The 12677-nt window shown below is 47.2% G+C and overlaps 1 protein-coding gene across 1 annotated transcript; it reads left to right on the forward strand.

Annotated features, from left to right (window-relative positions):
- Positions 1 to 3363: 3363 nt before the first annotated feature.
- On the forward strand, positions 3364 to 10841 carry LOC113035964 (myristoylated alanine-rich C-kinase substrate-like). The gene is made up of 3 exons (XM_026191879.1): positions 3364 to 3554; positions 5771 to 6307; positions 10321 to 10841. Exons 2-3 carry the CDS (start codon positions 5866 to 5868, stop codon positions 10341 to 10343), a joined length of 465 nt encoding a protein of 154 aa, XP_026047664.1. The 5' UTR covers positions 3364 to 3554; positions 5771 to 5865; the 3' UTR covers positions 10344 to 10841.
- The last annotated feature ends 1836 nt before the right edge of the window (positions 10842 to 12677 follow it).

Raw genomic sequence — 12677 nt, forward strand, 5'->3', positions numbered from 1 at the left:
GGCGAGAGGAGATCCGGGCATCTCTGCTGAGACTGCTGCAAGCAGCAAAGAAATGATGCATGGATGGAGCACTTCGACGCCGTCCTCTGTCACCACAATCTTTTATTACAACGATTAGTTTAGCAAAAAAAAGGGCTTTTATCACCTGCTCTCACCAAACCTTTGAAGCGTCAACACTGGCAGGCATGAATATATAAATGAGTGAGTCGGTCAGGCCGGGACACAGCAGTTTGGGGCAAAGCCACATAATGTTGGTATAATATGTCACAGCGAAGGTAGTAAAGATAACACGTCATTTAGATGTGGCACTATGTCGCAGGGAGCTCTTTGCTCTTCCCACAGATTTCCTTTCGTTCGTATTTCCTCCGAGCAATGTCAGCGAGGTCTGTCGCAGGTGTGCAGATGTGCACACATCACTCAGTAACTGCTCTCTGTGATTGCCGTCCATTATATCTGAGAGCCCTCGTGGTTTTTTGCTGCATTGTTTTGTTTCTAGTTATTGTTTCTGCATAATGACGGGGTTTCGCTTTTTGTGTGCGTAGGTATGAAATTGAACTTGATTTGAACTAAAACCAGCAGCAGTTTATGTCATTCACTCCAGAGTAAGATGGTTGTAACAACGTGCAAAGGTAAAAGCAGTGCTGTAAAATTAGTGATTGGGGTGGCCGGGTAAACCAAGCGTCTAACACAAACGCTTCGTATCGTCCTCACCGGGATTTATTTATGCAAATCCAAATCTTTACTACAGAGGTGTTGAACAACAAATCAGACGGCCCGTAAATCTGCCTCTCGCGCCGCTCAGCCATCACGGGATAATGAGCGCAAATCATCCGTCCCATCAGCAAGCCAGAATGACAGGCAGTCGACCAGTAAGCCATCCAGTTGGCCGGTCAGTCAGTTGTGGCAACAGCATAGTGTGAGATTATCTGGAGCATGTGATGTATGTGTTTACACCTCGCTCCCTCCGTCTGCCTCTCCTCTGTGTGATTGTCTCTCCACCCGAGTGCCTCTCCATCGGCGTCTGACTCACTCTTTTCACCTTCTCCTCTGAGAGTGTGCGACTGTGCACACTAAACGTCTGGACTCTCAGAGCTGAAAATTACTCTGCGTCGGCACTCGTGTGTGTGTGTGTGTGTGTGTGTGTGTGTGTGTGTGTGTTTGTGTGTGAGTCATTGATCTGCTGATTCATTCATTAAACTGTCAAAATGTGTTACAACCGAGGAATGTTTGGAAGCAGCAGTCTGGTCGTGTTTTATAGTTTTCCTCAATGAAAACAAACCACACCAGCAGCACACTGATCTCACCAGCAGGTGTTTTATGTGCGTCTCTCAGAACAAGACGGACAGTGTCTAATTGGTGCCACGTACCAAACATATAAAATACACGATGATTACCCAAAATGTACTTTTGCTGAGTCAGTGCTTGTGTTCTTATACATCATAAAGAACACAATTGGTGTCAATATATGATTGAAGGAACATCCCGTCCCACTCTCCTGTGATACTGATGGAGTTGTAAAGAAAAAATAAATCGTGCTGAACGACAACAAGCAAAGCAACAAATGCTTTACAAGATCCTGTGAGCGCGACACCGAGGCCTTCCACTTCTGTGTAGGTTTTGCATTTCATCCTTTTCAAGGTGTGTTGCGTGTATTTATATCTTTGTGTGGACCAAAAATTGCAAGTTTACTGTACTTATAGGGACCAAAATCCAAGTCGCACAAGTTGAAGGAATTTTAGAGACAAAATATGTGGTTTTAGTGTCAGGGTTACAGTTAGGCTATGTTTAGGGTAAGGTTAGTGCGTGTGCGTGTGATTAGGAAACATGCCTGTATTTTGTGTCCTGCTGAGATTCCTTATCATGTTACACTTCATTCCTCATTCGGTGCAGACCAGACCAGACTCATTGAGCGCCTATGGTGTTGCTTCAGACTATTAACCATCTGTCTCTCGCTCTCTCTCCCTTTTTTTTCCTCCTGCAGGAGTTTGGAGGTCTAGTAGGATGCTGAGTATCTTTCCTCCTCGCCACTGCTCTCAACCCTGCTCTCCATGACCTGAGAGTGCCACCACAGCGGGAGGAACGAAACACTAGAGAGAGAGAGAGAGGAAGAGGAGGACAGAAGGCCAGGGAAGAAAGGCAGGCCGGAAGGAAGAGACTTTTTTGTTGTTATTGTTTGGTTTCCCTTTCTGAGATGGCGGCAACGGAGGCCAGCACAGCACCAGTGCTCCAGGAAGATGGAAAAAGCACCGAAAATAAGCCAGCAGAGGTGGAGCAAGCGGCCAAAAACGCCAACACGAGCTCAGAGACTGTCAACGACGAGGCTGTCGATAAAGACGGCACAGCCGTCAACAGCGAGGTTGTCGAAAACAAAGAGACTGTGAATAACGACACAGCGGTGGCGGACACAGTGGGAACTGAGGAGGGGGGAGCCACGGCGGCAGGCGAGGATGCGCCGCCGCCTCAGAGCTGCGAAAACACCACTTCCTCTGAACCCAAGACCTCGTTCCTGGACTCCTTCCTCAACAAGAGTGGCCTGGGAAAGGTGATGGGTGGAAGGAAGAAGAAAGAGCAGAGCGCCCCTGCAGCTGGAGGCGAGGAGGGCGCGGCTGAAGGAGGGGAGAAGGAGGCCGATAAAGGAGGGGAGGAAGCTGCAGCAGCAGCAGCGGAGGGAGGAGCAGAAGGAGGTGCAGAAGGTGAGGCGGCGACAGAGAAGGCTGCGGAAAATGGAGAGAAGGAAGACGAGAAGAAAGCGGAGAAGGGCAAACCAGCGGAGGCGAAATCCACAGTTCGAGATTTGATCAGGAAGCCTGTGGCGAGAATCTTCTCCCATCGCAGCACTGAGAAGAAGGAGGGCGCCGCTGCAGAGCCCCAGAAACCAGTAAAGGTCCGGTCCAAGTCTCTGGACCGGCTGGAAGATCCCGAAGCACTTAACACCACTGCAGACTCCATCATAGAAGAAGGAGGAGCAGCGGGAGGTGCAGAAGGGGAACAGAAAGCCTCGGCCTCTTCAGCAACCACTAAGCACATGAAGCGCTGGCACTCCTTCAAGAAGCTCATGGCTCAGAAGGCACACAAGAAGACTGGAGGAGGTGAGGATGGGAAAGAGGAAGGAGCAGAGGGAGAAGGAGGTGGCGGAGACTCCTCCACACTTGACTCCAAAGAGTCAGGCCAGAAGAGGTGGAAGCTCAAACGCTCCTGGACCTTCCAGGGCTTGAAGAGGGACACCTCCATGTCCGGCATCAGCGGCAAGGCCAAGGGCTCCGACAAAGACTCCGCTGAAAACGCCAAGCCTGAGGAGCCTGCAGGAGGAGCTGAGGGAGGAGAGGAAGCAGCTAAGGCAGAGGGAGGAGCAGAGGAGGGCAAGACAGAGGGAGGGGAGGAGAAGGAGAAAGCAGAGGGAGGTGAGGAGGAGAAGGCGGCGGCAGCAGGTGGAACGGTGACACAACACGCCAACGAGATCTGGACCTCCTTCAAGAAGCGGGTCATCCCCAAGAGCAAACGCACCAACACGGAGTGCCACCCCGGAGGCGAGGAGGAGACGCCTGCGGCCTCGGGTGAGTCAGCGCAGAGTCGAGCGCGCGAACATAACTGGTCTTTACGAAGTCTTCATCTGACCTCAGTCACCCTGACGTCAGCCAGCCAAAGCAGTTGCAACCGTCTTTATCCAGGCTGTCAGTGAAGCATGTGCAGGTCCAGTGGCTGCAGGTGTGTAACCGCATTCTGCAGGTATGTGGGCGTTAATGTGGGAGGAGCCAAGGCTGATAATGTTAGCCACACTCGGCAGACTCTTGCTTTAATTTAGGCTTGTTTTACTCATAAATGCAGCCTTTTAACGGCTTCAACTCTGCACATCAAGATGTTCTTCTAAAGGACAGGGTGTGGGCATCCGTGCGTGACGAGTGACCGTGTTGGTGTTACGCTCATCAACTCTTGAAACTTTAGAGGTTCCTCTTTAAAATCCCTCCATCCATCCATTCGCTTCTGCTCATCCAGTTTTTAAAATTATAACCAAATGAAACTCATTTAATATCTCGCCAGTTATCACATGACCTGCACTGGGGGTTTGGCCTTTAGATTGAGAATCGCTGCACTTTGGGCGTCGTCATTTCCAGGTTTCTGCTTCATGATCTTTTGGAGGAAGTTAAAGCGAGCAGAGATGTATTAAGAGTCTGACTGCAGGTCTTAAGCGTTGCTGTGTTTTTGTCAGCGCCACAGTTGGACACCGTTTAAAAATTCAGCTTCTGAAGCCGGCAGCTTGTTTGCACTCGTTTCAGTCTGTCGCTCTCCACCAAGGACACGCAGGAGTTAAAGGCTTGCTAACTCTGGGGGAGGTAATGTAATTGAACATTGTCCCAAATAAAATATTCAACGGGTGATGTGAAATTCAAATTACAGCATAACTTAGGTCAACAGAAGAGACTAAATTAAGCTTTACTTTCTGCTCTTTCTTCACAAGAACACAGCAGAGTGAAAATGAGAGATTTGTTTCTTTAATGGCTGAGAAAATATTCCACCTTCTTTGGTTCAGAGTTGAAATTTCATGTTTTAATTTTAAAAATAAAAGTTTGTTCTTGTTTTTTTGCTTTAAGATAAGAAAAACTTTATTCATTGGGAAACATGGCAGCTCAAATATTCACCACAACCTGAAAAAAACTTAAATAACATGATGTCATTGTTATCCAAAAGGGCTTATTCCTGTTCCTGCCTTTCACAATAAAAGACCTCAACAGAAACAGTGTAATGATCCTTGGATGATCTGATATCGTCGTGTTTGTGTTCCCAGATCATCATGAAAATGTTGTTCCAGGATCAACATTGCAAGTGACCAATCACATTGTTGTGACGTTATTCTTTTGCGCACCAAGCCATTCGTTCATTTATGAAATTCCAAATTTTGCAAGTACAATATCAGTTCTGCTTACCGTTTACCGTTTATTAAAGGGTTAGGGTCAGGGTCAGGGTCCGTTGATCGGCGGACAGAAGCGGTTTCTCGCAGCTTAAGTACAGTTTTTAGTTTTACGGCAGTTTTTCCCGAAGTCGCAAAAGTATGACGTCACAACATTCTGATTGGTCACTTGCAATGTTGATCCTGGAACAACATTTAATATGATGATCTGGGAACAACACCAACACGACGATATCAGATCGTGCAATGATCCTTAACGTAGAAGAAGGAAAATCTTAAAAAAGAAACCAAACTACAGAAATATGAGAAGCACTTTACAAAATAGACTCGACAGCTTGTCTTTGGTTTTACAACTTATCAACTGTTTTCTTAAAAAGGAAATGAACATTTGTCTTTTTGTTTGAAGAACCTGATTGAATGAATTTCATGAATGTTTGCCAAGTGTAAGAAAGGACCACATTAGCAAAATTAATGAAATCATAAAACAAGAAGAAAGAGAAAACAGGGATGTATTTGATAAGACGTGATATGATAAGGACTTACAGTCTTCAGTGTAATTAGATTAAATGTTGGCACCGCGCTGGGTGAGCAGCGGCGTGAATACGATAACGTGAGAATGAGGATTTTTACATTGATGCCATAGGTGGAGCTACTAAAAATATCAGACAAGTTAGAAGCTTAGAGATCTGGACCTCAAGGACGAGGTCAGACTCTAATATTTTTAATCAATAAATTTGTTTTTAGTAATATAAATATTTGCTAACACTTGATGAACACTTCTTCCACTCACCCGCTGTAATCCTGTGCGACTAATTGATGCACACCCTGATGAACTTTAACCTCAAATGCTTTTTTCCACTCCAGGTGAGGAAGGCGCCACAGAGGACGGCAAAGACGGAAAGTCGGCCAAAGCCAAGCGCTCACATTTTGGCCGTGCGGTTTCCCTGAAGAACTTCATCATGCGGAAGGGCAAGTCCACCAGTGTGGACACGGGCGAGGGCGCCAAGGAGGAGGAGGCCACAGAGGGAGGAGAGGGAGGAGAGGCAGCGGCGGCGACAGAGGAGGGAGGTGCTGACGGCGAAGCTGCCGCAGCGATCGCAGAGGCCAACGACAAAGATGCAGCGACGGCAGCTGAGAAGACACCAGCGGAGGAGAGTGGAGCGGAGGTGGCGAAGGAGCCGGAGAAGGAGCCGGAGAAGACGACGGCCGAAGCTCCGGTGACCAACGGGGAGAACGGCTGCTCCAACGGCACAGAGGAGGAGAACGCCACACATAATCACCAGGAGGAGGAGGAGGAGAAGACGACGGGGAGCAGCCCCATGAAGAAGAGCAAGGAGGCGGGAGGGGTGAAAGATGAGGCCAACGCCAAGATCATCAACGCCACGGCGGCCGTGAACAGCGGTGAGTTAGAGCACGCCGACCGGGACTCTGACGAGCCTCAGAACAGCAGCAGCAGCAAAGATGGAGAAGCTAACGGCAAACGGCAAGAAGCGCTAATAAACGATAGCAATAAACGCGCCGCACACAGGGACCGCCAGACGCAGATAGCATTAGCTGTTAGCGGGGAGAAGGGGGAAGGGCAGGGGGTGGCGGAGTCTCCGCAGAATGGAGGTTGTCACGATGCTAAAGATTCACATGACCAGAGAGAGGGTGAGGAGGAGGAAATGAGGAAGAGGGATCTAAGAGAGGCGGCCGTGGTCATTGTTCAAAACGTGATGTCAGCAGCAACCGACCAATTAGAGAAGGAGCTGTGTGTGGACAATGGGTTAAACGGGTGCTATGATGCTGATGCCAGATACTAGGAACACACGCACGTGATGCAGTGAAATGTGACAATGTAAAGTAACACACACGTTAGCACAGATTAGCACAGACGTGGTGATCATGGAGCTCTGAGGGGAGGAGCCTATCTTTGTGCAACGACTGAAAGCAGGAGGAGGAGCAGTCTCCTCAAATGTCACAAATACAAAAAAATCTGATTCAGAATGAAAACAAATGAAAAGCAGGAAAACAGCTGACGCCTGCAGGCGCTCCAGAGTTTAGCACTGAGATGTAAACTGAACTTTGTCTGCGGCCGAGGTGACTTAACAAACATGCAGTTACTGAATTTGAAACAGGATTTCCTTTGAACTTTGAAATTCAATAAGAAGACACGATTTGAAAGAATTGAATCTAATTTATTTAGTTTAAGTAATACATTTTTTGGTGATTAGACTCAGATGAAGCTCCACAGCAGGTCAGAGTCCTGGTGAAAGATTGGCCTGGAGCAGAGTCATGAAGACTTGGCTGAGTTTAATAGTGTGGTCAGAAGAGACGATGTATAGTCTAGCAGCCCAAACACCTGAGAGCGCAGGTAGATGAGTGAATACAGATGTTTCTTACTGAACCTGTACAATAAGAGGTTAAAGAGCTGAAGGTGGCTGTTTGAAGCCCCAATCCAAGCAGCTGCTGGCCTCCGTGGTGACAGAGACCTGCACCGCAGCCGGGGTAAAATCTAGCTTATGGTCACCGTTTGCGTTACACTCTGATATCACCACAGCCCTGTAACACTGGCGCTCGACTCACTGCAGTCTCCTGCTGAAATACAGGTGCGACGGCAAACTCGAGCTGCTGGGACTGATGGTTCAAAGCTGTTTGAAAGGTTACAGTTTCACCCCGCCTGCATTCAGTCGTTAAGCTAAGCTAGGCTAACCGTGACCAGCTCCATATTCAGCCCACGCACTGATTGACGCTGTTTACTTGTACGTTGAAAGGTGCACGCACAGAACCACGCACTGTATTTATAGGCATGCCAGCTTTTCTGGGCGATCGCTCGGTAAACATAACGCAGTTCTTCCTGAATCCCTTTAAGTCGTAGAGTAGATGTTTGCTCAGCAGCGAATCACCTGCGAGTGTTCAGCAGAGAGAGAGAGAGTTCATGCACAGATGAGCAGCAAAAAGCCATCAACGGTGACCGGGACTCAGGTGGCGAGCGCGGGAGGAAGCCGGCTGCTCGTGGACTTGTATGAAAATGTAAATATCAGATCATCTGCTCTGCGGCACATCGCGTTAGAGCTAATTTGATGTTGAAGTCGCTTTGGTAGGTTTTGACCCACACACGAGAGGATCGAGGACAGGCACGAGGAAGTGTGACGATGGAGGTGAAATTTAGCATCTCCTGACATTTGGAGCCTTTTCTCTTCTTTACGTGGGGGCGGTCTGCTCCGTGGACTTGCTCTTTTCCTTCCTGTTCCCACCACTTCCCCCGTTCCCACCAGGGAGCCGGCAGGAGCTGCTGGACGCTGATCAGTAGGAGGTGAAGTGCCTGCGAACCAGAAGGTGCTCTGTTTCCTCCTCCATTATTTATCACTTCCAGCCTCCTCTTCATTCAAGCGCTACGTGAGGCTCGGTGTCCAGCGAGCGCCTCGCTTTGATCTCTTGCAGCCCGGCAGATGCTCGCAGAGAGGATCGCAGCTCCTCCTGCTGCTGCTGTGCCGTTCACGGGGAGTCTCTTTGAAGCTCCAAGTCTTTTGCTAAAATGAGCTCGGTTTAACGCCCAGCGTTTAGGACAGTGTGCCGAGCTGTCTGCGACACCAGCAGCTGGGCTCTGCTGAAACGCTCAGTAAAGGGTTTTTATTTGGTGGCACAAAGAACCAGCATGGAAATAAATGCCATACCAAAACAGATGAAAATTTCAGCTCTGATAATTAGTTTAGATTTTTGGATGAAGCATCTAAAATTTCACTCAGCAAAACTGGAGCTCAGACTTCATGGACCGTCTGCTAGCATGAATGACCTCACAGCAGCCGTATTATTGGTCACATGATGCCATTAAAAATACTCCAAAAGGCTCAAACATCACAAACGCAACCCAGAGGTCCAGTTCAGGGACTCCAGTTAGCTGAGGTGAAGCCTAGCAGACCACTAGCACCTACAGCCACCTGTGTCACCGTCCACCTGTCAGTCAAAGAGGCCACGCCCCTAACCCCTAATTGGTGGTGAGACCAGTGTCTGTATCAGGCTGTAAACGTGCTTCTTTCTGATGTAAAGTTGCACATTTTAACACCGACTCTGTTTTTGGCACTTCGGCGTTGTGCATTCAGTTTCCAGCCCTCTAACTGGCTGCTTGGTTGACATACTGGTGGAGCTTCCAACTGAAAATGCTGCAGCAATTTGGCAGCTTTTTAAGGCTCAGTGTGTGATGAGCAGAGAAGGTGAGAGGTTTGGAAACCAAATAAATGATGTGGCACAGCTCTTAGAGAAAGACTCAGATGTCTTTACATCTGTAGTAACAGAATTACCATGTTTGTGCATTTAAACCTCCTTTCTTCTCCGGCCAGTACAGAGTTGGCTTCTGTTATTTCCCATATGGATGCTGTGCAAGTCCAAACTGCCTTCGATAACGCAGGAAGATTAATTTGTGGAAACTCTCAAGTTCAGTGCATGAAGTGTTATTGTAACCGTCACTGCATTGATAATATAAAAACGCATCTTTTGGGTCTGAAGTGAAGCCAGTGCACAAGTGCCTTAAAGCTGCGTTCTTTCTGCAGGGAGCTGCAGCTCACACTTTGGGAATCAGTGATGCAGAAATGTTTTAAAAGCCTTTTAATGTTGGCAAAATAAAGCAAGGAGTTAATTTAGTAAATTACGGCCATGTTGGACTCAGAAAAGGATGTTAATCCAATGAGCTTGCAGTGTGCTTCAGTTTGTGTGCTCACGCATCACATCCGGTCTCAAAACGCAGAGGTGGCGACGGTGAAAAACGTCTCGAGGCGTTAAACAGGACTTGATGTGCTGAGTCCGTCTTTCGGACGTGTGCTGGATTCGGATCAGATTGGATACCGTGCTGACTCGCGGCTCCATCTTGTGGTTCAAACTGGAATTACGTGAAAACGCAGCTCCGTGATCGCACAAGCTCCTGTGCTTCCTGCTGCTAGTTTTACACGAATCACGTTTAAGGCACCGGTTTTGTCACAGCGCTTCGACCTCTGACCTCGATCCTCAGGTGGCTTCTAGCTCTCACTAGCTGTAGCTGAGACAGCAACGGGAGAGAAAAGCTGGGTCTGGACAGACTCTCCTCCCTCACTCGCTCTCGGAGGGTTTTCTGTGTGAGCGAGGCAAAGACAGGCTGCAGTGGGTGGTCGGGTTTATTTACTAGAGGGCAAATCTCCTCCTCAAGGTCAAGAGCACAAAGAGCACAAGCACAGGTAGAGTAGCTGTCACGTGATCCTCCATGATGTGACGACTCATTGTTGTCCTCGTCAGCTGTCGTTGTGTTGTGTTGTTCTGCTCTGTGTGCGTCCTGTGAGACCAACCTCCTCGTACTAAACCACTGAACACACGTGCAGCATTTAACCCTTTTATGTGACTGTTGCTTCTTCTTTTTTCCAATTTTTTAATCCTTTTTTTCGATCTCTTCTGTTATCATTTACCAGACAAAAAGGCGGGAAACGTGTGAGGCCACACAAAGAGGATTAGAACTGCCCGGGATTCGCTGAGCAAGGAGCTCTGAGCCCCACCCCCACCCCCCAACTCCTCCACTTTCTTGTCCTCTTATTTCCTCCCCGTCCTCCTCCTCTCTCCCTTCATCCCTCCCAATAAATGGAGTAATCACGTGTTATCAAACCAACATGAGAGACGGAGAGAAAGATGCAATTCATGTAGATGAGAAGAAAAATGATTACTCGGAAAGCAATAATTCAAGCCCTTCTTTTTGTCCATCCATCCGTCATCCATCCATCCTTCATCCATCCACCCCCTCTGTCCGATACAAACATCCAGTCTTTTTCTTTTCTTAATCCTTTCTTTGCTTGTCTGTGAGATTTTATATTGTCTACGAGAGAAAATGAAGAATAAAAAATGAAAATCGAGACATTCCACTTTCCTCCCCCTTCTCTTCCCGAAGCTCTGCCGACTCCTGATTGGTGGATTACATAAAAAAAAAAAAAAAAAAAGAGAGAGAGAAAAAGACTGTTAGTTTTATATCGACGGCCATTTTGGTTTGTAGTCCCCCCTCTCCTCCTCCTCTTCCTCCTCCTCTTCTTCTTCCTCCCCATCTTTGCCCCCCGTAGATATTTGACAGTACAGCAGGACCATGTTGCTTCCATATATAAACCGCCCCAAGGACTGCCACTTCCCCACCAACACTGCAATGTCTTCAGCTCTGTGTGTTTAATGTTTTTAGACTGTTATATTGTGTACATGAATTTAAAACAAAGGAAAAAAAAAAAAAAAGAAAATCCATCATTGAATATTAAAGTCAAACTGTTTCTTTTTGTTTGTTTTGTTCCCGTTTGGTTTCAATTCTTCTTTTGTTTTTATTTTTTAAAAACATCTTCTCACTATTACCGACGATTATGCTGTAATTAAAATAATAATAATAATAATGATGTTTTGTTGGTCCAAGTTTTCACATGTCCGCTAGCAAATTGTCAAGAAAAGAAATAGTACAATAAAGACTAAAATCTAACAACTAAACTGCAGGTTTCTATTTTTATCTGCACGCCTGAAGGCTCCTATGGTTTGAGGGGAGGGCGGGGCGATATGCTGAAATATGATTGGGCGCTCGTTAATCTGCATATCGATAATCTCATCCTTTTACGTAACGGGTGGAATAATACGAGATTTCTTTGTATTAAAGTAGATCTGCGTGTATTATCTGGCAGCAGGCGGCTGCTGCTTCCTGCGGACGGTCCAGGACGTCCGTATGCCGGACGCTGGTGTCGCACAGGTGGCTCAAAACTTTATAAAGGACTCGGCGACCTCTGCAACATCTTCATTTTAAATAAAGCATCATGTTTGTGCAAGTAGAGTGAAAGCAGTCCATGCTGTCAGTAGCCATTTAGCATATTCATTTTAGTTCTAGTTAATGAAGTTGGGCAAAGTTTAACTGTCACGTTCCCTCAGTTACACAGAAGGGCCTCATAGTGGCTGAAATCCAGGAACAACACACATCAAAGACGCAGGATGAAGCAAGAATGCAGATCATAAAATAATGTTTGTTCATGAACAACAGAAGCAGAATGAATGTGTTTTATATAAACTCATCAGGTACCTACACAACAGGTGAGGGCTTGCAGGACCTGATACCATCACACAACAGGAAACAGGCTAGTTCATGATCCTATCATTTGGGGCTTGATACCCATTCTCAGGGTGGGGGTGATGGCGTCTCCCCCCTGACCTGCCGTCCTGGCTCCTCCTTGCCGTAGCGTGATGTCCCTCATCAATCTCTAGCCGTGAGAGTGGTCCCCTCCTCCACACAGCTGGAATTGAACTTGCAACTCCCACTCCAAAGGCATGTAGTCTTACTACTACACTATCCAGTAGGATCCAATCGGTTCACTCTGAGGGAAAACTAAAGGACATAAATGTAATTTTCCATGGCTGATAACTGCAATAAAATGCAGGCTTTGGTGTTTTAAAACAGGAAATCATTTTAGCTCCATTCACTCTCATCATCGAGGATTTGGTCCTGCTGAGTTTCAGCCAATATCTGAGCAACATTTATAAAAGAAAGTGGAATGTCGGAGCAGCAGTATAGATCCCCTTTGTAAGAAAAGCATTTGACTTGCCTGATGTTGTTACTCCTAAATCAAATAGGTCTCAAAGGGTGGAGGGGAGGGGCTAAGAGACGAGGGCCGTGCAGCAGAAAATCGTCTGCTGTATATATGTAGAAGGTTTACTGGTGGAGATTAGAGAGTCGAGCTTCCAGTGTCCGGGTGAAGGTCCGCGGGCCAAACGTTGACGCTCACGGCAGCAGTAATAACACATGTCTCGCCGTCTGTGAAGT

Source organism: Astatotilapia calliptera, chromosome 14 (assembly GCF_900246225.1).
Source record: "Astatotilapia calliptera chromosome 14, fAstCal1.2, whole genome shotgun sequence".
NCBI classification, from domain to species: domain Eukaryota; kingdom Metazoa; phylum Chordata; class Actinopteri; order Cichliformes; family Cichlidae; genus Astatotilapia; species Astatotilapia calliptera.